At 35.4% G+C, this 25,287-nt stretch overlaps 1 protein-coding gene across 2 annotated transcripts in view; it reads right to left on the bottom strand.

Moving 5' to 3' along the window:
* Positions 1-25,287, bottom strand: part of CNTN6 (contactin 6) — a 283,185-nt gene that overhangs the window by 159,534 nt on the left and 98,364 nt on the right. For both annotated transcript variants that reach the window (XM_060631587.3, XM_078442810.2), the window contains exons 3-4: positions 9,432-9,558; positions 2,353-2,528 (exon numbers count right to left, since the gene is read on the bottom strand). In XM_060631587.3, coding sequence (XP_060487570.2) covers positions 2,353-2,528; positions 9,432-9,558 — 303 coding nt within the window. The remainder of the gene's footprint in view (positions 1-2,352; positions 2,529-9,431; positions 9,559-25,287) is intronic.

Raw genomic sequence — 25,287 nt, 5'->3', positions numbered from 1 at the left:
TAATCATTACTACCACTCACCTCCAGAACTTTATCATTATTCCAAACTGGAACTCTGTATTAATTAAAGTTAACTCCCGAAACTTCCTTTCACCCAGTCCCTGGAAGTCACCACTCTGCCCTCTGTCTCTATGAATTTTCCCTTCTAGTTACCTCAGATATATTAAATCATACAATATTTGTCCTGTTGTGTCTGGCTTACTTCACTTAGCAGGATTTTTTCAAGGCTCATACATGTTGTATCAGAATTTTATTCCATTTTTAAAGTAGGATAATATTCTATTCTACACACACACACACACACACACACATACACACTACATTCAGGTTATTTCCACCTTTTAGCTACTCAGAATAATGCTGCTATAAGCATGGGTATATAAATATCTGTTCGAGTACCGCCTGCTTTTAAATCTCTGAGGTAAATACATAAAAATGGAATTTCTGTGTCATGTGGTAATTCCATTAATTTTCTTCATGAACCTCTAGACTGTCTTTCAGTGACTCTACCAGTTTACATTCCTATCACCAATGCACAAATGTTCCAATTCTTCCACATCCTTGCAAACATTTGTTATTTTCTGTTTGTGTGTGTGTGTTTTACTAATAGCCATCCTAACGGGTATGAAGCAGTATCTTACTATAGTTCTGATTTACATTTTCATAATGGTTAGTGATGTTGAGCGTGTTTTCATAGGAAAACTTATTCTTTTTTTTTTTTTTTTTTTTTTTTAATTTTTTTTTTCAACGTTTTTAATTTATTTTTGGGACAGAGAGAGACAGAGCATGAACGGGGGAGGGGCAGAGAGAGAGGGAAACACAGAACCGGAAACAGGCTCCAGGCTCCGAGCCATCGGCCCAGAGCCTGACGCGGGGCTCGAACTCACGGACCGTGAGATCGTGACCTGGCTGAAGTCGGACGCTTAACCGACTGCGCCACCCAGGCGCCCCAGGAAAACTTATTCTTGATTAGATATGTCCCTTCTATCATTTTCTCTCTTGTTTTTTTTTTTTCAAAATAGCCACAAGCCTTTGTTCATATTCCACCTATCTCCATAAACTTTTGCATTATCTATTTATGCATATATAACACATTCAAATACATTTAGCAATGCATGTGTGTATATACATGAGTGTCTGTGTATATATGACCACATGCATATATGTATGTGTATATATACCTATATAATGCTTATATCTATCTATATCTATATTTATATCTGTATCTATATCATCTGTATCTATGACTAAACACACACACACACACACACACACACACACACACACACAACACATACACACACACACACACACACACACACACACACACACACACACATTCAGAAATAAGACTACCCCCAAAATGGCCAACCTAAAAGGAAATGGGTATGAAGCAAGGGATCTTTGGAACACAAGACTTGCAATGGCAGATAGACTCAATTCTTAATTCATGTATCTGTTGATGACTACATTGTTTCTGCAAGGTAGGCTTTGAACATATATTTTATTAGTAAAATTTCAAAACAATTACTCTTTCAAAGTAACAGAATATACCTTTCCATGAGAACCCAAGAGACTAATTGCTAACTCTTTGGCCCCCTGATATATCCTGTGAGGCAGGCATGGGTAGAAATGGGGTGGGAGGAGGTGTAAAGAGAAAAATTCAAGGCTTCTATTTCATCCATATCAACAAATATAATTACTTTCAATCAAGGCTATCCCTGGATCCAATATGAAACATTTCAGTCCCCGGAAACCCTATGTATAAAGGATATAAGAAGCCATATGTCTATTGTTCATCTGCTAATGTCCTCAAATGTCACCAAGGTAATTACTTGGATGACATTTATGTGATGCAGCTGGACATTGTTACAGTTAATATAAAGTCTGCCTTTGGCAACCACTTTATTTCCACCTACATCTAACTGTGAGTGTATGATCACATTTCCTGGGAGAATATCCACCTCGCCCAAAAGACATCTCTGCCCTCAGCTTTTTCTTCCTGTGCTCTGCACACTAATATATAATGAAAAAGAAGAAGGGAAAAAAAGAAAGAAAGAAAAACAGTAATGTGTCATATATATTTTTCTTAAAATTTATATCTGAAACTTTTAGAGATATTTCTCAACATAATTTATCAAATATAATAACACAGTTATTTTCTTCCTTTTTTTGAAGAAGATTTTGACTATCCCTAGGAGTATGGATTCATTAAATGCACGCTGTCAAAACTTTTTACCTCCATAAATAATCACCCTCAAAGAACAGATGATTGGCAAAGCTAATATTTTAATATGAACAAAAATATTGTATTAAACAAACATAGGGATTAAATTTCCCCCCACAAACTCACATGCAAACTGGAGCTTCGCCTTCCGACTCAGTACTGTCCCAAGAGTGTTGGTGGCCAGGCACTGGTACATGCCAATATCTTGATCTGTGCGGGGACTACTGATTGCCAAATTGCCTCCATCCAATCTGTAGTGATAACTCATGGTAAAATCAATATCTGTGCCATTTTGCTTCCACCTTCAAGGGAAAAAAAATCAAATTATGTTAGAATATACAGAGTTGACCATTCCTTGTATTAAACAACAGGCAGCTGTACTACTAAGACCATGTATGTATGGATGTCTATATTTACGTATTTATTTATTTGCTAGGACCATTTAAATCAGCAACAACAAACATGGTTACATGTGAAGACAATCCTTCAGTTTCACCAAAGATGACTGTATTTAGGAACTCAGTGATATCAACAACTAGGTTATTTGAAAGATCTTCCACTCTTGATGAATCACAAACATTCACTCAGATGTGTACAAGAAGGCAACATAACTCTTGAAATGAGAAATAAAACTGAGACATTCAGTCAATAATACTGGCCATTCTATTCCTTTAGTGACTTTTCAAATAACATATACTATATCTGAACACCCACAACCGATACTGCAAAATTGGACGTTGAAAATGATTTAGAGATAGAAATCCGAGAAGCGTATATTACAAATGGCATAAAGAAAGCCAGAAAGATTTTTACAATGCCAATTTGAGGCTGATAATAAAACAATAATAACCCACCTACTTTGGAACATGATTGTCTCTGTGAGTCTCTTACTTGGAAAATTAACCACGCAGAATATATTTCAACAGTACTTACAAATGCCAAACTAAAATTATTCTTTAATAAAACAAATGCAGTTTGAGAGATTTTATTTTAGGCAGAAAATAGTCTCTTGACTTACCTGTTAGTCAACTATAGGTACATGAATTAAGTAGCAGAAGGGCCTTACAGTTATATTTATTTTCGAAGAATGATGTTTTAGAAATTCCATTTGGTCATTTTAAGATGAATGAATACCCAGTAATTATCTTTAGTCAAACCCACTTCCTCCATGTTTCACCCCTTTTCTTCAAAATATCCAGACATTTTGAAGTATAAGTGTAGCATATTTAGTTAGATATATTCCTAGCTGTGTGTAGTCATAGAAATCATTTAGGAAGAAAGACACTTAAAAATATTGAATTAAGACAATCAGTCTTTTAGAAAAACAAATGAATGGCTTTTTCTAATGGAACATAGCCAATGTCCAAACCATGTACTTTCAGGATTTATGCCAGCTTTGCTGTTATTTTCCCCTTCATGCTAAGATCATATTAAAAATATTTTGAAGAGGGTGGATAACTGTAAGAAAGAAATTACATTTTATAATGTTATTCTAAGTGTCATTGACTTTTTTAGGAGCATCTTGAAACATCCAATGTAGAGACTGTGGTAAATGTCTATTGTAGTATGAAAGAAATACAGACATAGGTAATCCTCTACCCTATTCAAACAGGTAAGTGATAGATCAAATATAAAATCAATCAGAGGTTTTTGATAAACTCTGTCGCTTTAAAACTATTTAGCCAATTCTTGTGTACCTCAAGTTCTTTTTAACAAAAAGAAGTTGAAAGAAAGCAGCCAAAAGCAGTACACTTTCTGTCAAATCTTTTTTTCTAGAGAAATTTGTACAGTTTTTTGTTCTCAATATTAAAAATCAAATATAGAAACATTTTCTGTCTTTAGGCCTTTCTCAAGATTCCAATATTCTCCTTACCAGCTTTATAATACTGTCTTTCACAATTTGCTTACAGGGCATGATCTTTGGACCTCTATGTTCCCTTTCATTTTCAAAGCAAAGGATATACCACACTTAGTGTGCCAGCTCTCTTTAATTTTGGAATCAATCGCTGAAATAACTGCTGTCATCATTACATGCTCCTAATTAAGCTCAGTAATTGTTTTTCAACACAAACTGAAAGTTGTTGGCTTAGCTGCAGCAAATGAATTTTTCACAGTATCCCCATAATCATTCTAATCACTGTGGTACAATGATTATTAAACTGTGCATATAGATCAGGCGTTCAACTCTTGGCGTGGGCTTTGTCCTAATTAATATGTTTAAATCAATGGAGAAATAGTATTAATGATTTCAAGTGATTGTCATAAACACATTACTGATAGGACTGCAGACCCAGGAGAATTTTCCTATAATGCAAAGTAGGAAATTTGCTTTAAATGACTATTTTAAGCATCTGCATTAATATCATATTAATTCCAGGAAACATAATGAATTTGAACTAAAATCTTGACTTTTTCTGGGGAACATCCTTTAATATTAAGTAATTAAGCCCTGTATCAAGAATATAATGGCTGGGGGCTATGTTTATTGTCCTTAGATAACATACGTATGTGTGTATGTGTTTCAGAACTGGACCTTGCTACATTAAGTGTTTGTTAAAGTGCTTATTTCCGAGCCCATCCCTAAATTTCTGAAGGAGAACTCCAAAATCTAAAATTGTAACAGTCTCTCTGGGTGATTGTAATGTGCACTAAATTTGATTCCATTGACCTTGGCCTATACCAACAGTCCTAGGCCTAGCTTTGACATTCCCTTCCTGTGTATCCCTGGATGAGTCATCTAATTTTTCCAGAAGTTATATCCATCAATCATAAAATCTGCACAATTATATATATCTTGCTTTATCCCATGGGATAAAGAAGGCATCTTATTAAGAAGATGACGTGAGAAAATGAAAAGAATAGAAGGCAGAAGGACAACTTCTATGATTTTTATTCAAAGACACCTTGCGCCTGGGTGGCTCAGCTGGTTAAGCGTCCGACTTTGCTCAGGTCATGATCTCACTGTTCCTGCGTTGAAGCCCCACAGTGGGCTCTGTGTTGACAGCTCAGAACCTGGAGCCTGCTTCAGATTCTTTGTCTCCCTCTCTCTGCTCCTCCCCTACTCACACTCTGTCTCTGTTTCTCTCTCAAAAATAAATAAACATTAAAAAAATGTTTAAAAAAAAGACACCTAGATCTCAGACTTAAGACCTCATGACTAGAGCAGACTAAGTTAAAAAAATCTCCTCTGGTGATCCGGTCAAGAGGAGATCTGCCAGAAATCCTCTATGACATCCGCAGATGTACTTCTGATATAGTTTATCCTGTGTACAAATCATTTACATAGGTGTTGCTTCACTTTCCCAAATAAAATATATATTCTGAGCTAGAAATAAACTCACGGCTACCCGATTATCTAAGACTTTTATTTAGAAGAAATACTACCCAAGTACCAACTTTATGTAATCCATTTTCCCTCCCTTTGCAAAGCTTCCTGGCTAGACTTTAATTCTCATGTGTTACTTGGCCCTTAAAACAATTTAGAGTGATTTCTTTCCATGGGAAAGTTTTGTTCAAACTTGCCTAAATTTCTATATCTTCATGCTTGCACTGAAACCTTGTTTGTGAAGGTGTTTACTGCACTGGAAGTGACTAGAAGACAAGTTGCTTTTAAAATGTTTCCAAAGTTATGCTTTATATATTACTTATTTTCTGCTATGAGATTTTTTTTCCTAAAAGGAAATTACTATAAGAAGTTACTAAAATCAACCACACCCTCACTTTATGGATAAGGAGGAAGTTAATGCCAGGAGAGAGAAATGATTATTCCAAGGTCACACAATGAATATCAGAACTGTGACTAGAAATGATCATTCCTTGCTTTAATCAATAGCTCTTTCATGTGGCTTCACGGTATATCCAAATAATGTCAAATAATGTTAGAATCTGTATCATAAAGGTTTTCCTTCTATTACACACACACACACACACACACACACACACACACACACGTACAATCTAAGGTTATGAGTGAGTCTTTTTAATAAAATTTAAGTTAGAAAGGGTCATATTAAAACTAAAACTTTACATTTTGTTGCTAATGTGCATTATCTGGACTATCTCTGCCCTTTGCTTTATTATCATGGAAATTGGGTCTGAGTCTGCCATTTTCACATTAAAAACAAGTTCTTTTTTCACTCTCTTTCCAAAGCCTCTTGTCTATGAGTATTTTATGCTATGATATTACAGATGAGCTAAACCACGTTAAGGGATTTGAAATAATAAGCTAAATTACCTGTCTTTAGCCTACTAATTCACACATATTTTAGAAACAGAAGCCTTTAGCAACAGTAAAATTTGTAGTCTCTTCATTCAGAGTATTTCTTCATAGGTAAAAACTAATGAGTAAATTGTCATGAGAACCACTATCTTATATCCTTCTGCCTGTAATAAGCCAGTAGATATTTTTAATTAAGTGCAGAACTGATTGATAATTGTGGAAACAAATCTTTTCCTTTCCTTGCTTTTTCTGTTGTTTTTCTGTTTATTTCTTTTCTTTTCTTTTCTTTCTTTCTTTCTTTCTTTCTTTCTTTCTTATCTTTCTGTGCTTTTTGCTACTTGTTTTTCTATTCTTTCCTTACCTGTCTCCCTCCATCTTTCCTTTCTTTTTCTTTTCTCATTTTTCCTTCCCTTTCCTTTCTTTCTCTTTTCTTTTTCTTTTTTCCCCTCAATTCTAACCACAACATGGCACTGCACGCCACCAATCTCAAGAAAAATGCTCCAAACTTTCACTATTTGCAGACGACATGATACTCTAAATAAAAACCTGAAAGTCTCCACCAAAAAATTTCTAAAACTAATACATGAATTCAGAAAAGTCGCAGGATATAAAATTAATGTACAGAAATCTGTTGTATTTCTATACACCAACAATGAAGCAGTAGAAAAAGAAATAAAACAATCAATCCCATTTACAAGTGCATCAAAAACTATATGATACTTAAGAATAAACCTAACCAAACAGGTAAAAAATCTACACTCTGAAACCTATAGAAAACTCATGAAAGAAACTGAAGAGGACACAACGAAATGGAAAAACATTCCACGCTCATGGAATGGAAGAATAAATATTGTTAAAATGTCTACACTACGCAAAGCACATTTAATGCAATCCCTATCAAAATACCACCAGCATTTTTCACAGAGCTAGAACAAATAATTCTCAATTTGTATGGAATCACAAAAAGACCCCAAACAGCCAGAGGAATCTTGAAAAAAAAGCAAAGCTGGAGGCATCACAATTCTAGACTTCAAGCTATATTACAGAGCTATAGTCATCAAGACAGTGTGGTACTGGCACAAAAATAGACACATAGATCAATAGAACACAATAGAAAACCCAAAAATGGACCCACAATTATATGGTCAACTAATATTTTACAAAGCGGGAAATAATATCCAATGGAAAAAAGATAATCTTTTCAACAAATGGTACTGGGGAAACAGGATAGATAGCAACATGTAGAAGAATGAAATTGGACCACTTTTTTACACTATACATAAAAATACACTCAAAATGGATGAAAGACCTAAATGTGAGATAAGAAACTATCAAAATCCTAGAGGTGAACATAGGCAGCAACCTTTCTGACCTAGGCTGGAGCAACTTCTTAGTAGACCTGTCACCGGAAGCAAGGAAACTAAAGCAAAAATGAACTTCTGGGACTTCATCAAGATAAAAAGCTTCTGCACAGGGAAGGAAATAATCAACAAAACTAAAAGGCAGTCTATGAAATGGGAGAAGATATTTGCAAATGACATATCTGATAATAATAACTTTAGTATCCAAAATCTAGAAAGAATTTACCAAACGCAACACCCAAAAAACAAATAAGCCAGTTAAGAAATGGGGAGAAGACATGAACCGACATTTTTCCAAGAAAGACATACAGATGGCTAACAGGCACATGAAAAAATGCTCAAATCACTCATAAGAAGAGAAATACAAATCAAAACTATGATGAGATACCACCTCACTGTCAGAATGCCTAAAATTAACAACACAGGAAACAAGAGATGTTGGCAAGAATGCATAGAAAAGGGAACCCTCTTGCGCTGTTGATGGGAATGCAAACTAGTGCAGCCACTCTAGAAAACAGTATGGAGCTACCTCAAAAAGTTAAAAATAGAGGGTGACTGGGTGGCTCAGTTGGTTAAGGGTCTGACTCTTGATTTTGGCTCAGGTCATGGTCTCAAGGTTCCTGAGTTCAGCCCCACATGGAGCTCTGCACTTACAGCATGAAACTTGCTTGGGATCCTCTCTCCCTCTTTCCCTACCTCTCCCCCTCACACACACACACACACACACACACACACACACACACTCCCTCTCTCTGTCTCTTCTAAATAAATAAATAAATAAATACATAGTTAAAAACAGAACTACTACCCTATGACCCAGCAAGTGCATTACTAGGTATTTACCTAAAGGATACAAAAATACTGATTTGAAGGAGTACATGCACCCCACTGTTTATAGCAGCATTAACAAAAATAACCCAACTATGGAAAGAGCCCAAATGTCCATCAAAAAGAATGAACTCTTGCCTTTTGCAACAACATATATGGAGCTAGAATGTGTTATGCTAATAAGCAAAATAAATTAGAGAAAGACAGATACCATGATTTCACTCATACATGGAATTTAAGAAATAAAATAGATGTACATATGGGAGGGAGAAAAAAAGAGAGAGGGAAACAAAGCATAAGAGACTCAAAGAGCACAAACTGAGGACTGATGGATAGAGGTGCATGGGAGAAGGGTTAGATGGGTGATGGGTTTTAGGAGGGCATTTGTTATAATGAGCACTGAGTGTTATATGTAAGGAATGAATCACTGAATTGTACTCCTCACACTAGTATTGCACTGTATGTTAACTAAATGGAATTTAAATAAAAATTTGAAAAGGAAAAAAATCACTCTTCTAAGTCATCCTAATGAATAAGACAGAGATCTAACAATGGTTTCTGGGTTGGGAGTAGCGTAGTGGAAAGTGGCAACACTTGAGGATATTGAAAATATATAGTATTTTTTTTCATTTCAGCGGTGGGTATCCAGCTCTTTACCTTTGTAAAAATTCACTGAGCTGCATCCTTCAAATTAGGTAATTCTAAACACTTTATTGTGTGCATGTTTTACATCAAAGACAATAAACAAACAAACAAACAAACAAACAAACAGGGTGGTGCCAGAAGTATGACTTTACCTATAACTGGGTGAAGGGTAACCAGTGGCAGCACAATTCAGGATGATTTCAGATTTTGATAAATCCAAAGGAAAAATAATGTCTTGTGGCTCCTGGGTAAAAACAGGACGGCTCAAAAGACCAGTACCTGAAAAAAGAGAAGAGTAACACCATATGAAAACATTTGATCCTGCTTTGAATGTAACTGTGTATTAGATATGAAGTCAATACACTTTTAACTTTTATTTTGAAACTATCTCAAAAACATAGAAAATCTTGCAAGAATAATACAAAGAAATATTTTTTCTGAACGCCTTAGAATCATTTCACAAACCAATGCCCCAACACCCCTAAAAACTTTTATATTTCCTAAAAAGGACATTCTTTTACATAACTACAATAAAGCCATCAAAATTTAAAAAAAAATGAACATTGACTGAGTACTAGTGTCTAATCCTCAGGCCCTACTTTAACATTTTCCTAATAAAATCTTTCACAGCAAAAGTACCCAGTCGAGAGTTACAGATTTTACTTAATTGTTGTATATTTTCAGTCTCCTTCATGTGGAAACGTTCCCTACTCTTTCCTTGATTTTTCTGACTTTGACATTGCTGAAGATTACAAGGCTGTGATCTGGTCAAGTTTCACTCAGTTTGTGCTTGTCTGAGCAGTCAGCTACCAAGAACAGGGTAGGGGTCCTGGTAGGGGCTGTATGTTGAAGGTGCAGGTAATAAAAAGGGTCTATAAAAACTTTTAAAAACAATAACAGAACCAGTGAAAATCGGCTCTTATTTTTAAAAATGATCACCTTAAGAAGTCTCCTCCCCACCAGCCAGAATACACTGATTACACTGTCTTACTCTGTCCCTCTGTTCCTCTCCCCAGCTGGGTGCACCTTAGTGTCTGCTGTTTCACTATGATTCAGGGATACCATGTGCTTTATATTACACCCTCTCAGGTGGTACAGGACTTCAATTTGCCCCAATACTGATGAAGTTAACTTTGGTCACTGATTGTGAGGTATTGTCTATCAGACTTTTCCATTTTAAAATTATTTTTTTCCTCCTTATACTTAGTAAGTACTTTGTTTTTAGAGATTTTGAAACAATTCAAATATACTGTTCTTCAATGAACACTTAAGTGTTTTATTAATACATTTCTATCAAAATGGTCTACTCTATCAGAGTGGATAAATGATTTCTTATTTTATTAAACAAGTAATAATCTATTATTATTTTGATGACCAAATTGTCAATGATTTGGCCAACAGGAGCCCATTTAATGTAGTTTATCTTTTTGACATGTGCCTGTCATTCTTTGAATACTTCCTTACTTTATTGTACAACAAAATGTCCCAGAATTATCTTGTGTTTTTTCTACTGTAGCCATGGAAGTAGTCATCTACTCTCCTAAGCAAATCTGGATCCTTTTATTAGAGAATGGTATTTAGAAACCATGATCTGGATGCTAAGTGTACGCAATGTTACTGAGGTGTTCTTGCTCCCAGGCCTTCTCACTTAGTGTGTGTGTATGTGTATATATAGAAATATTTATGCATTTGTTCAATTCCCCTATATATAACTAATCTCCAGGGAATGCCACTGTAGATTTTATAAAGGTCCTCTTCACCCTGCACAGGTTCTGACATGTGTTCCCAAGTTACTCCCACACCTGCCCTGAAACCACTGATTAAGCTATCCCCTCTCTTCTCACCTCACTCAGGTTCTGACCTTGTGCAGTGCCTCCATCCTGTGTGTATTCTTTTTCACTCCACTTGATCTCTGACACAACATCCAGAGTCATATTCCACTCTCCGTGGCAATGGAGCCCTTCCGAGCCTTCTTAGACTCTGATATCCTGGGCCAGGCTACCCCACCATAGGCATCCTTATCACCTTTCTTGGGCTCTGCCACTTTGCCTCTGAGCCACCCCTGTGATACCCTCTGCCCTACACGGATAGCTTTTTCATCCCTCTCAGTCTCTACCACCTCATGCTGGGTTGCTGTAACTCTCATCATCCACATTCATGTGGATGCATACTTTACTTAGCTCCCTTCATGACATTTGGACTGAACTGTTAAGAAGGAAAGGGAAAGGAAAGAGGAGGACGAAGAGTTCAATTCTCACATTTAAGGTGAAATGCTGTTTTGCTGTTAGATTTTGTTTTAAGTTGAAATAAACAACACAAAGTATAAATCTCATCATATCAAGACTTAATGTTAGGACACCCAGTCCAGACTCTAATTGTTGTACGTGAGAGACATGTAAGAGCATGGTGATCTCCTCTACCTACCGTAGTTCTACAGCATCTCAAAGTTGGTAGATGTTTTGTAGACCACTCAGGCCAGACTTTGTGGTATAGAAATGCAATGGTACCTCCGAATCAAACGGACCTCAGTGGACTTGAACAATTCTCAGTATCTTCATTGGTAAAATAGATATATGTATCTCAAATTATTGCTTTCAGATTTAATCATACACTGCTTATGAAGTATGGCATATTGTTCCCAGTACAAGTAAATGTATAGTCACCATATCATGACGATCACCATCACCATTGTCATTGTCACCATTATTACAGACAAGGAAATTGAAACCCAGGAAATTGAATCGTCTTTTTTGAGATTCACTACTTGCTGTAAGAGAAAGCAAGAAATCAAACTCTGGTTTCCTGATTCCCTCTTCACTGTTTTCACTATCCACTCGGATCTACTTCCTTCTCATTAGTCTTCCAAAATATTTGTAATTTATACTTATATTACAATTATATATTTATAATGTCAGTACATTTCATTAATAACCTAAAAGTGGAGACAGACAGGTTTTAATTCTAGCCTAGTCAGTTACTACATAATGGTGGACAAGTTATTTAACTCTCAACTGTAAAATAGCAACACTTAGTCTTATATGTTTGTGTTGTGAAGCCTAGTTGAAAAAGAGTGAACTGAAAACATAATACAGACTCTTTTTACCCCAACACCTAATGAAATGGGCAAGAAATTATAAATGCAAACAAACAAGTAAACAACAGAAATGAACAATGTCTGAACAAGAAAAGGGACAAATGCCATTGACTTTAAACTAATCAAAACAAAGGAAATAAACAACAAAAATAACTGAGCCGTAAGAAGAGTTCAGGCCAGGCTCAGGAAATGAGTTTTTGACTCCTTAATCTTATCCCTATCTCCACTGGTGAAATGAAAAAATGCTGAGAACTCTCATAACAACCTCCAGTTCTGGAGTTAAGTACATTGGTATATGCATCATGTTTTTTAATCTTATTCCTTTTCTAGCTGAAGAGGAGTAAACCAGCTTATGGAGAGTAAAGCAGGAAAGTGTGAATAGTAAAGGTGACTGTATTTTACAGATAAAGAGTTTCATGCCTATATACTCACTTGGTAAAACTCTAGAGTCCAACTAATAAACAATACATCTGTCCAGCGAAGTATACCTATAGTCCTCCACCAATAATATTACCAAACACCACTAAAAAAATACCTTAAAATAGAGAAAAGTACCCAAGTATTCTGATAAAGGCTGAACTTCCCTCAATCTCATCATTCCCTCAAGTTACAAAATGAGGGTGCTCATGACACATCCAGCCTCCAAACTGGAGCTAAAAAGGAGAAACAAACAAACAAAAGAGTCCCTGATTTGATGAGATAAAAGTTAAGAAATATCCCTCTCTATAAAAGAGTACATGAATTGTTTATACACATTTCCTCAAGTATGAGCAAATGAACGGGAATGGAAGAGGAACTATGCAAATATATTTCAAAAATGAAAGTGGAAAACAAAGCATGCCGAAGATAGACAAAATACCAATCAAGAAGAAAATGTAACTCAAGGAACTCCAGGAAATTTCTCAAAATCATTTCATGCTGTAGAGTAAGAACATGAATTCAGACAAAGCTAACATAACTCAATGGCAATGAAAAAACAAACAAATAATAGAAACAGATAAATCAGGAGGTTGCAAACTTAAGGATACAAATTGTAAACCAAACAACATCGCTAAAGATCTGATAAATCAATTAGAATAAGTAAGTAATCAGATACCTGCTGAAGTCAAATTACTGACATTAAGGGAAAGTTTGAGGTAATTGTAATTAATGACGTTGAAAAAGCACAGATAAAAAGCAACTGAAAAACAGGTAATGAACAAGAAAGATAAAGACGAACCAACATAAAATCTTCGCCATTGAGACAGAGAATAAAACAAATATATCAGCAGCAGATATCATAAAGAAAATTTCCTGTGAATTCAAAGAATATACCATGCTCTAGGGACATCTGAAAGAAAGCACTCAATACCAAGGCATGTGTGATCTTAAGTGATTAAGTGATCTTCAAAGTTAAAGAAAGACTTAAAAAGACTAGGCTGAAACCAAATATCATCTAAAAAGTGGAAGACTATATTAAATTAATCTCAGATTTTAAAATGGTAGCCTTCTACACCAGAAGACAGTGGAAAAGAAAGCCTGTAACATTCTGAATAAAAGTGTGACAAGTCTATTATCACCTACTAAGATATCTTCCAAGTTTAATGGCATTCAACATTCTTTAACATAAAAAAGAAACCTTCAGAGAATATAACATAAATGACTATTCTTAAAGAAATGACTTAGCAATGAAATTCAGCCAATTAAAAATGAACCAATATATAGCTTTAAAGAATGAAGGAGCTATAGGATGAACACTGAATATATTTAAATATAAAACTAATAATTACACCCCATGTTATTTTTAGTTATAGGACAGACTATGAAAGCTGTAAACTTGGATAATATAAAAATAACAATATAAATAGAAGAATGAAGGGTCATAAGGGAACATAGTTACAAATGTTTAAGTGCTAATATTTTCTTTTATAGCAAAAAGTCAACTGATAAAAATACATATATATTAAATATAAATTAAAATTTTTAAAAGCATAAGTACTCTAACTTCTTGGTATTATTTAGTGCATCTTTTACCCTTAGAGGACTCTTTTAGGAAAACAAATACAAATGTAAGTATCTTTGTTGACTCAAATCATTTATTACAAGTTCAAAATTCTCCTCATTTTACTTGGCTTCAGTTTGACTTTTGTTAAACTAAAATACAATTAAATCTTCATGTTAAAAGTAGTATCTATTATAAAATCCTATTTTTATAAAAGCATTTTTCTATGCATTTATCTACCTTCATATTAGTCTATATCTCTGTATTCTTATGCATAGAAAGATGGCTACAATCTTACCAAATTTTAAAAATTTTTATTTTGGGGAGAGTTTTATTTGGGATAAAGTTTTTTTTATATTTGCATAATTTTTCATAGTTTGAATGTTTAAAATAAACATATACTATACTAAAGAAAATACAGGTGACTCTTGAATATGGGCTTGAATTGCACAGTCTACTTACATGCAGATTATTTATAGTACAGTATTGTAAATGTATTTTCTGTTCCTTAAGGTTTTGTTAATAACATTTTATTTTCCCTAGCTTACTTTATTGTAAGAATATAGTATATAATACATCATACAAAATATGTATTAATCAACTATTTAGGTTCTTGGTAAGTCTTTCAGTCAACAGTGAGGTATTGGTAGTTAAGTTTGCAGGGAGTCAAAAGTTATATACATGAATTTTCAAGTGCATAAGGGGTCAGCACCCCTAACCCCTATGTTGTTTAAAGGCCAACTGTGATGGAATTTTTTTAATGTTTTATTTACTTATTGTGAGAGAATGAGTGTAAGTGAGTGGGGAAGGGGCAGAGAGAGAGAGGGAAAGAGAGAGTCCCAAACAGGCTCTGCACTGTCAGCACAGAGTCCGATGTGGGGCTCGAACTCACCAAAACTGAGATCGTGACCTGAGCCAAAATCAAGAGTCGGATGCTTAACTAACTGAGCCAACCAGGTGCCACGGGATTTTCCTTTTAAATGAAGTAAAAATACTGAAAACAAGTAAGTTGAAGTGGTAATTAATTTTTGACAGTAGAATATGAATGGCTTTTCTGTTCCTTTTGTAGAAATTACCAACCACCCTCCTGCCCCACAAGAAAGAAACCTGGTTGAAATAATGCACATTGGCCATCTAGCATTGCACCATGCACAAGAGAGGCACACACGAAATATTAATTAATTTATCTTCCTTTACCTTCACTTAGAGAAAAGTGCTGTTCAAATTCCATATAATCCAAATTTGGGGTATAACTTCACTTAATAATACTTTGTATTTGGGGGAGTGATTTGTGGTTTTCAAAGGACCTTTACATACACCAATTATTAAACCCTGGGGCATCTGGGTGGCTCAGTCAGTTGAGTGCCCAACTCTTGATTTGGTTCAGGTCACCATCTCACAGTTCGTGGGATGGGGCTCTGAGTTGCACTCCACATTGACAGAATGGAGCCTGCTTGGGATTCTCTGTCCCTTTCTCTCTGCCCATCCCTGCTGGTTCTCGTTCTCTCTCTCTCTCTCTCTCTCTCTCTCTCTCTCTCTCTCTCTCAAAATAAATAAATAAGCTTTAAAACACAAAACAAAATAAATCTTAATCTACCATTTGGTAGATTAAGAATTTATAACTAATAGAACAAGGCATTTTCTATCAAACTGGTTTATTTTGAAGCCACAAAAGCTTGGTTGTAGTGAACTTGGTTGAGTTCATACCAGTGAAAAGTCTAGCTTGTCAACTAACTGGACTCTTCTGGTAAACTTTTAGTTTTTTTATTTTTCTTCACATTGTAATGGAATGATTACATAATAGCATACTTTTGCTGCTGTGTTTATACTGTCAGAAAGCAAAGACAACATTAGTTTTTCTGTACAAGAACACCTGAAACTGTGACAATATGATATCAAAATCAAGAAATCAAAGTGCTTTTTCAAGTACTTTTACTTTAAGAATATACTAGAGGTTAGGATGAGTGTTGACAATAAGCAATTAAATAATTGTATTAATAGTACCTACTATTATAAAATCACCTATGATTATAATGCTACTCTATAAAATTGTTTCATTTGACAGTAAAGCAAGAAGTTTGCAATATAGGTTCAATTAAAAATAAATACTTTTAAATGATAATTTAAAAAAACATAGTTATTGAAAATTAATGTAGATTTGTCCCGTTTTCCTTCTTTTGTCTTCCATATTAATATATATATTATTATTAATCATATATGTATATATTTATATATATTTATAAATATATTTATATTAATATAAATATATTTATATTATATTTATTATAAATATAATTTATAATAAATTTATTTTATTATATTTATATTTATATAAATTATATAAATATAAATATATTTATAAATATATATAAATATATACATATATGACTAATTATATATACATATATATATATATCCTATGATCTGACTCCAATACTGGATCAAACCTACCAGTGTCTACAGTTCACTGTCATCTCCTGAATATTGAGAACATTTAATTGTATCTAAGGCAGTCGCATGTTGGCATTTCTGAACAGTTCCATGAACATCTTCATGGAAAATCAGCTTTTACCTATGTTAAAAGTCATGTCATCTTCTTTTACACTAAATAGGCAATTTTTTAATAGCAAAAAGTCCTATTTGATTGACTTTACCCTTCTAGCCATGGTTAACTAGACCAAAGGTGAACATGCCCTCCTGGGCTGCTATGTTTCTCTCTCTAGGAATAAGCAAATAATATTAAGACATGATTGTTACTTGTAAAGAGATGACCTGTTCAGGAATATTAGAGCAATCCATTTTCCATAAAACTCATGAAAACTTAGAGAATGCTAGTCTAGTCTACAGACTGAGACAGACAGTAAGACAGGCGGTAGAACGATGGAGACAAAGAATAATTGAACAAAGACTGGCTTTATTCTGTGAGCTTTTTGATCTTTGGTTCCAGTTTTTAGGGAGACCTGCCTCTGGGTTCTATGAGGTGTCAACTCTACCATATCTGTTTCTTGCTAAGAGACTTAGAAAGACAGATTCAAAACAAAACACAATACACAGAAACCAATGTTTTTGTGCTTTTCTTCTCTCTAGAACTATGAAAGCACAAACAACCTGGGTAGTCAACCATTTGTTTTCAGAAGTTATTAAGGGGAAATTCAAACACCTGAGAAGGTTCATATCTAAAAGAACACAAAACTAAACAGTGTATTATCCATGGTTTTACTTGAATCCCAATTTTGGGCTTGGGCAAATTTCAGGTTTCACAGAGGGGTAATAAGACTAGACATCTCCAAGGTCACATCCAGATAAAGAGTTGCTGGGATCTTTCTTTGTGTCACAATCTGTCCCTCCGAATATAGTTCCCTACCCCGGTTCCTGGCACTCCCTAAAATGTCTTCTACTGAAGAAGTTACATTTCTAACATCATTTTCCAATTCAATTTCAATTTTTTATTTGAAAAACAAAACAAAACAAAAAATAAGTAGAGTCTAATGACTTTGCTTGGTTTTACCAAAGAGGAAACTAAAACCAGGCATGTAACCAGTATGATTGCATGGGGCTCAGCTCTTAGAAGGGCCCTGCACTTCTGGTTCTGTTCCGAAGTCACTGCCTTAGCACTCTTAATACCGTTAGCCACATATTTGAGTTTTATAAGTGAAGTTTGATGAGTCTGGTGAACATTGAGTGCTTGGTGCCTTGGCTAACATTTGGTACCTCCTCCTGTCACCAGGCCTGCCTCCCCAGGACCCTGCATTTTTATTTTGCACTGTGCCCTGCAAATTATGTAGCTGGTCCTGACTAACGCTTACAGAAGTTAAATGATTTGCTCAGGGTCACTTCTAGTGAAATTATAGAGCTAGTACTCAAATTCAGATTTGACTCAAAGTCCAGGATTACACACACTACACTATAACCAATGGAGTTCTGCATACTTTCAGGATTTAAAAAAAGGCTCTCTCCCCTCTGGCTTTCTTTCCTTTCTATTGCTTTCTATTACTAAGCCTCTTAGTTTCCAAACCAAGTTATTAAGCCTGTTGAACCTAACCTAGACTAAGTCAATTATGTCTTCTCTGGAATTCATGTTCAGAGGAAAAAAGCATCAAGGATTTTGGGGCTCATAGGTTTAGCTGTCCAATAAAGAGTTGGATATATTGATGTGAGGGCTGGGTTGGAGAAACTGATTTTTGGAAACAGTGGTTGGAAACAGTGGCCTTTAAGTTCTAACGAAAAGAAAACTTTGTTCTAGCAATACTTCGATGGTAATCATTCTACAAATATATTTTATACTATTTCAAAAGTGTAGGTTTCCATGTCCACTGCATCATTATTTACAAAAGCCAAGACATGGGAACAACCTAAGTGCCCATCAGTGAATGAACAGATTAAAAAATGTGGTAAATACATAAATGGAATATTATTTGCCATAAAGAAGGAAATACTGTAGTTTGTGACAATATGGATGAACCTTAAGGTCATTATGCTAAGTGAAATAAGTCAGACAGAGAAAGACAAATGCTGTAGGATCTCACTTATGTGGAATCTTAAAAGAATGAACTCATAGAAACAGAGGAAAGATCTATGGTTGTTAAGGGTGTAGATGGGGAGGAGTGGGAGGGAGAGGAGGGAAATAGGTGAGGTTTGTCCAAGAGAATAAACTTTCAGTTATGAGATAAATAAGTTTTTGGGATATAATATACAGCATGGTGGCTATAGTTAACAAGAGTATAGTATCTATTTGAAAGTTGCTAAGAGGACAGTTATTAAAAATTCTCATCACAAAGAGAAAAAATTGTCACTATATGAGATGAGAGATGGGCTTACTAACTTTATATGGTAATCATTTTACAATACATACATATATCAATCATTATATCATAAACCTTAAATTTAGACAATGTTATAGATCAATTATATCTCAATAAAGGTGGGAAAAAAGGTACAATTTCAAAATAGCCTTAAATTTAAACCTTGATCAGAATCAAGCCATACGTTGAAACTGGCACTCATTTGACAACTTAGATATCAGTGAGTCCTTATTCAAGCAAACATCAAAAATGAGGGGGCTCCTGGGTGGCTCAGTCAGTTGAGCATCCGACTTCAGGTCAGGTCATGATCTCCCGGTTTGTGAGTTCAAGCCCTCATCCGGCTCTTTGCTGACAGCATAGAGCCTGGAGGCTGTTTTGAATTCTGTGTCTCCCTCTCTCTGTTCCTCCCCCGCTCATGCTCGCTCTCGCTCTCGCTCTCTCTCTCCTTCAAAAATAAATTTTAAAAAAATTTTAATTTTTTAACATCTACCTGACAGCGGCCATACTTGAAATTCTTTCATGCAACAGACATTTGAGAAGATAATTCTTAATTGAAAAGCTACTTTGAACATAATAGAATCATTCTGGTTATTTTCATATCAGACACTCTAGCAGAATAAACTAATGGCATACACTTGGTGTAAGATGTGTACACGGAGACTTGCAGTATTTCAGTCCAGGCAGCCATCTATGGTGACCTAGTGATTCAAAGGCTGAGTATTAAACCTGCCTGGAAAGTATATGACACATCAGAAATGGTACACAGATCATAAAGTAAATCATAGTAAGAACTGTACATTACCATACAGTTCACATTCTGTTTATCATTGCAGTTTAAAGCCAAACCAAAATACAATTTGATATCATTGCTTGTTTAAATATTGCCAGGACACAGTGATAAAGTCCAATGGGAGCAAATTCAACCAAATTTTATTAGCTGTAATTATGGGCTGAACCTTCTTCAGGCACAGATAATATAAAAATAAATAAATAAATTGCACTCAAGGAGCTTATAATCAAATAAGAGCAACTGAGACATGTACTAAGAGCCAGGTCTAAAGTTTAACTTGTACACAAATTATCTTCATCCTTATAAGAACTCTGACAGGTGGATTCTAATATTACCGATGTACGTGTGAAGAAATTGTGGTTTAGAGGATTTAAGTAACTTGCTCAATATTGAACAGCCAGAGAGAATGTTGTAATCCAATTTTAAATGTAGGCAATCTGACTCCAGAACACACACTCTACGTCACGTGATATGTACTCCAGAAAGGGAAGCAGACATAAAAATAAGTAACCGCAATATTACAGAATAAGTATTACACCAAAACATGATTATATTTTAAAGGGAGTTCAAAGTGGAAGTGATTAATTCTGCCTAGAGGTTATGGAAGACTGACAAAAAAGGTATTATGTAAGCTATGTGTAAAACAGTGAGAATGCCTTTGAAAGGGAAGGGTGTAGTATGGAAATTCTAGGACTAGTTTGAATAGAGACATAAAAATATGTGTCATTCAAAAATAGATATAATTAGTCTGGAAGGTAGGGGAATAATAAAATATAGAAATGGAATCGTATATGTAGAGCATCTTGAAGGCCCTTAAATGACATTACAGAGGTTTGAACTTGATGTGTTAACAGTTAGAAAACATGGAAGTGCTTTCAATTTTAAGCAGGACTATCTGACATGCTTAGATCTATGATTAACTGGAAGAAGAACAAGGGAAGAGAACCACAAGTCACAGAGATTATTTATCAAACATTTGAAAACACTGAGATAATTGGGGCATTGTCAGTAGAAATGAAGAGAATGAGAACAATGCGAGAGCTCTTCTGAAGTGTTTCCAGGCAATACCGGCAGAATGATAAAACTGATTTGAAGTGAGAGATGAAGGAAAGAGCATTAAAGATTCCTCTGAGCTAGCTGTAACTGATGAATGCATGTATGTTGACTTCCTGAACTGTTTTTTTTTAAGTTTATTTACTTATTTATACTGAGAGAGAGAGAGAGAGAGAGAGAGAGAGCAAGTTGGGGAGGGGGAGAGAGAGAGGGAGATACAGAATCCCAAGGAGGCACCACACTGCCAGGGCAGAGCTCGATGTGAGGCTCAAACTCAAAAACCATGAGATCATGACCTGAGTCAAAGCCGAGTATGATGCTTAAACGACTGAGGCACCCAGGAGCCTCTCCTTGACTGTTAACAGAAAAACGAAAAGGGGAAAGATGAGGGCACTGAGAATGAAAGTAGATGAGAAAACAGATACAAGTTTCATTCATTTTTCATTTATTTACTGAACAAGCATTTCTTCGTGGGCTTACCATTTGCAGAAACTATCTCTGGGTCTGGAAAACAGAGTAAGGAAAAAAGAAACCTGCTCAAATTGCTCTTCTAATGGAGCTTGTATTCTAATTGGGGGAGACATAAATGAAGTCAACAAATGACCACATGGTACCTGAGATGGTATTAAGTACAATGGAGAAAAATAAGCAGTAAGAGAGCTAGGAATTCTGGGCTGATGTGGAGGAGTGTTATTTTATAAAATCTGGCAAAGGAAAACATCACTGGTCTGGTAACATCTGAACAGGGAATGGTCAGGTTTGGCAAGTAGGGCTGGTAAGCCAAATAGGATGAGGGGGAAATATACCATTGGGCTTAGCAATGTAGACATCACTGACCACTTAGCTTGAGTTAAGTGGAGTATGAATCCTGAATGGAGTGTGGATAAGGAGTGATGTGAAGAAAGGAATAATGTATAATGATAATGTATAAAATGATCATCAGGAGAATGAAAAAGTGAACAGAGGGGAGAAACAAGATAGGCCATATCAGGAAAATTCGTGAAAGATTTCAAAATGACACAGGAAAATTGCTGGGTATCCTGTCCAGTGCAGTTTTTGGAGTTAACTGTGCCTTTCAATGTCTTTTCTCTATTTTACAACAATGTAAGGAAGAGAAAACTGTGAAGGATGCAAATGATTCTTATCCATTGAAATGCAAATGAACTGTAACCAGTGCAATGAAATTGTTTTTTCCCCCTTTTCCCTTGTGGATAAACCAGGTTTTTGTTTTGTTTTGTTTTGTTATCTTCTTTGTGTCAGCTTACATGAGATATAATTGATATACCATGCAATTTAGTCATGATAAACCCATTCTGCCTCCATTTATAAATATACTTTTCCATTTCTTGTTGCCTATGCACATGTGGTTCTTTGAAGTCTACTTTGAACGGGTTGCAACATCTTACTGGTCCCCATATTAATTCATTATTTAAACAAAATCTTTCAATGGGTTAATTTTTATTTGTTTGAGATTCATGATTTTGCTATTTAAAAAATATCATTAAAACATGTTAAATTTGAGTTGCCAGACAGACTCACAGATGTAGAACCAGTAGCCACCTCTAAGCAGGAGTTGGCTGGGGGGAAAGGCAGAGTTGAATGGCATTGTTCTTTAAAGTTAGTACCAACGTGGAATTGAGTAAAAGGAAAGCCCAAGATGAAAGACCAGAGATTATCAACATCTTTAGAACTGACAAAAGAGAGAAAAGAGCAAAAAAATTCTGAGGAAGATCTGTATGAGAAAGTAAGACTATTTTACCTGAATCACTGTATTAGTTATCTATTGCCTCCATAAGAAATCATCTCAAACTTAGCAGCATAAAAGTATGCAAATCCATTATCTTACAGTTCTGTAGGTCAGATTTCCAAAATGACTCTCAGTGAGCAAAAATCATGGTGGAGCTGCAACCCTTCTTGAGAAGCTTGAGAGTAGAATCTTTCTCCTTGCCTCTTCCAGCTTCTAGAGTTTGCCCACATTCCTTAACTTATGGAGCCCCCTTCTCATATCAAATGAATCTGACTATTCCTCCATAGAATTGTCATCTAACTCCTTCTTCTACTTTTACGGTCTCTTGTAATTACATTGGGCTCAACCAGAAAATCCAGGATAAACTTCCTTTTAGATCAGCTGCTTAGCAACCTTTATTCCATCTGTAACCTTAATTCCCCTTTGCCATGTAACCTATCACATTCACATGTTCCAGGGATTAGGACATGGACAACTTTGGGGTCATTATTCTGCTGAACACATCCATCATATGAGAGGCCAACAAAGGAGAGTTTGTTTTTATGTTAATTTAATTTTGAGAAAGAGAGCATGAGCAGGGGTAGAAACAGAGACGGAGGAAGACACAGAATCTGAAGCAGGCTCCAAGCTGTCAGCACAGAGCCTGATGTGGAGCTCAAACTCACGAACCATGAGATCATGACCTAAGCTGAAGTTGATGCTAACTGACTGAGTCACCCAGGTTTTTAATAGAGGACATAGTTAAGGTTGCTATGTGTTAGAGAACAGTGGAAAACAACAGCAAAAAGTTACTTGGTAATCAAATAACCTTTTGTTTCCTTGGGAGAAATATCATTATCAAAGTCAAGATGGATTGGTAAGCAAGGCCAAGTTTAAGGTGAACCGAAGATGTAAAGAAAACTATGGCATGCAGTATAAACAACATAGAAGTCAGATGGCAAAGAGAAAGAGAGAAGTGAGCAGGGCCTAGAGAACCTGTTTGTATGTGTATGTTTCAGTTTTGCTTATTTGTATGGTTAGGACGAAAGAGACAAGCTGATGTGTAGGCTGATGCTAATGAATCAACTGAGAGGCAAACTCAGATTCTTTTGAACTTCTGGGTCTTTGATACTACTACTTCCCTAATTTAGAGGATTTCAATATGAACCTGTGAGAATTAACAGCATGCTTTCAAGTATACAAAGTACCCAAAAACACTTCCTTAAAATGTCCCTGGACATTTTAGTGAAGACTAGTGAAGATGTTAGAAAACCCTACAAAACCTATTATTATCATTGAGATATGAGAGTGGCCCCACTGGTTGTCCTCTAAGCTAAGACTGTCACCCCCTGAAATGGCACTGATTCCATGTGCATTCTGATAACAAACTGAATGGAGAACATTTGGGAGAAGATAAACAAATAACTGAGAAAAGCACTGTGAAAATCTTGAGTAGCCAAGATAGAGACACATCCCAAATGTCTATTACTTGATGAGAGCGGGTGCCATTTTGGTAACAGAGTGTGACAACTAAGCATGCTGACCCATCAATCCTGTTTCCTGCTTACTGCCAACATGAATATCTTACTGAAATCTGTAGGCTTGGGGTGAAAGGTCACTCACATGGCCTCTTTTGGAAAGCTGAGACTATACCAAATTCCGAGGTATGTCATTTATGCCTTTCTACTTTGTTAAGTTGAATTTCGTCTCTCATTCCAGGCACGTACCTCTCCTGCCCTCTGTGCCATGCAAAAATGCCACCAAATTTGTCAGAAAAGATTTGCCCTTTGTGAAACTAGGCTGATTAAGTTTTATCAGCTCATATCTCTCTGAATGTTTGGTAACCTCATTCCTTATTACTGTCTCAGAGATCTTGCCTCCAGCCACGGGCAGCTCTGCTCATTTATAATTTCCTGGTTATTTCTCAGCAGATTAGGGTGAGGTATTTTTGTTTTTGTTTTGCCTCTATCTCCCTCTAACTGTGAAATATTTTTGCTAAGATGTCCTCATTTTGGTTTAAAACTTATTTAGAAATAGATTTATATTTTTTCCCAATTTACCACAATGAAAGTCTCTCAGAAATTTAAATTATTGGTTGATAAAAACCTCTCATGCATTTCCTGTACTTGCCAATGTGATCTTTCTTATGAAGAAATGCAGTTGTTCTATTTCTCTCTTGCTACATCAGTTTAAACTTCATAAACACCATAATTACACTAGACTAAACTCAGATATGAAATAAGAAAATGAAATAGCATCCCCTGATTCATTATGCTATATTGTCTTCCTCCCAATATAAAGATTAAATGACAGGGATGATTTACAGAGATGACAAACATGAGTTCAATTTTTCTTTTTCAGACTCATAATCAACAAAAGCTTTTTTTTTCTTTTATGAGTAGGGAAAATTGGTTGGTTCCCTGTATGAGAAAAGCCCTTGACATTTTCTGTTGATTCTTCCAAGGTTCACACAGTACTAAATTTCGGTCCTGTTTTTCCTCACTTGAGTATTTGAACATAAACAGTTTCTCCAGTGATGCTACACTGACTTTGTAAACATTG

This window comes from Panthera onca, chromosome A2 (assembly GCF_046562875.1).
Source record: "Panthera onca isolate mPanOnc1 chromosome A2, mPanOnc1 haplotype 2, whole genome shotgun sequence".
NCBI classification, from domain to species: domain Eukaryota; kingdom Metazoa; phylum Chordata; class Mammalia; order Carnivora; family Felidae; genus Panthera; species Panthera onca.
Note: the sequence above shows the minus strand (reverse complement) of the source record. Positions and strands in the feature narration are given on the sequence as shown.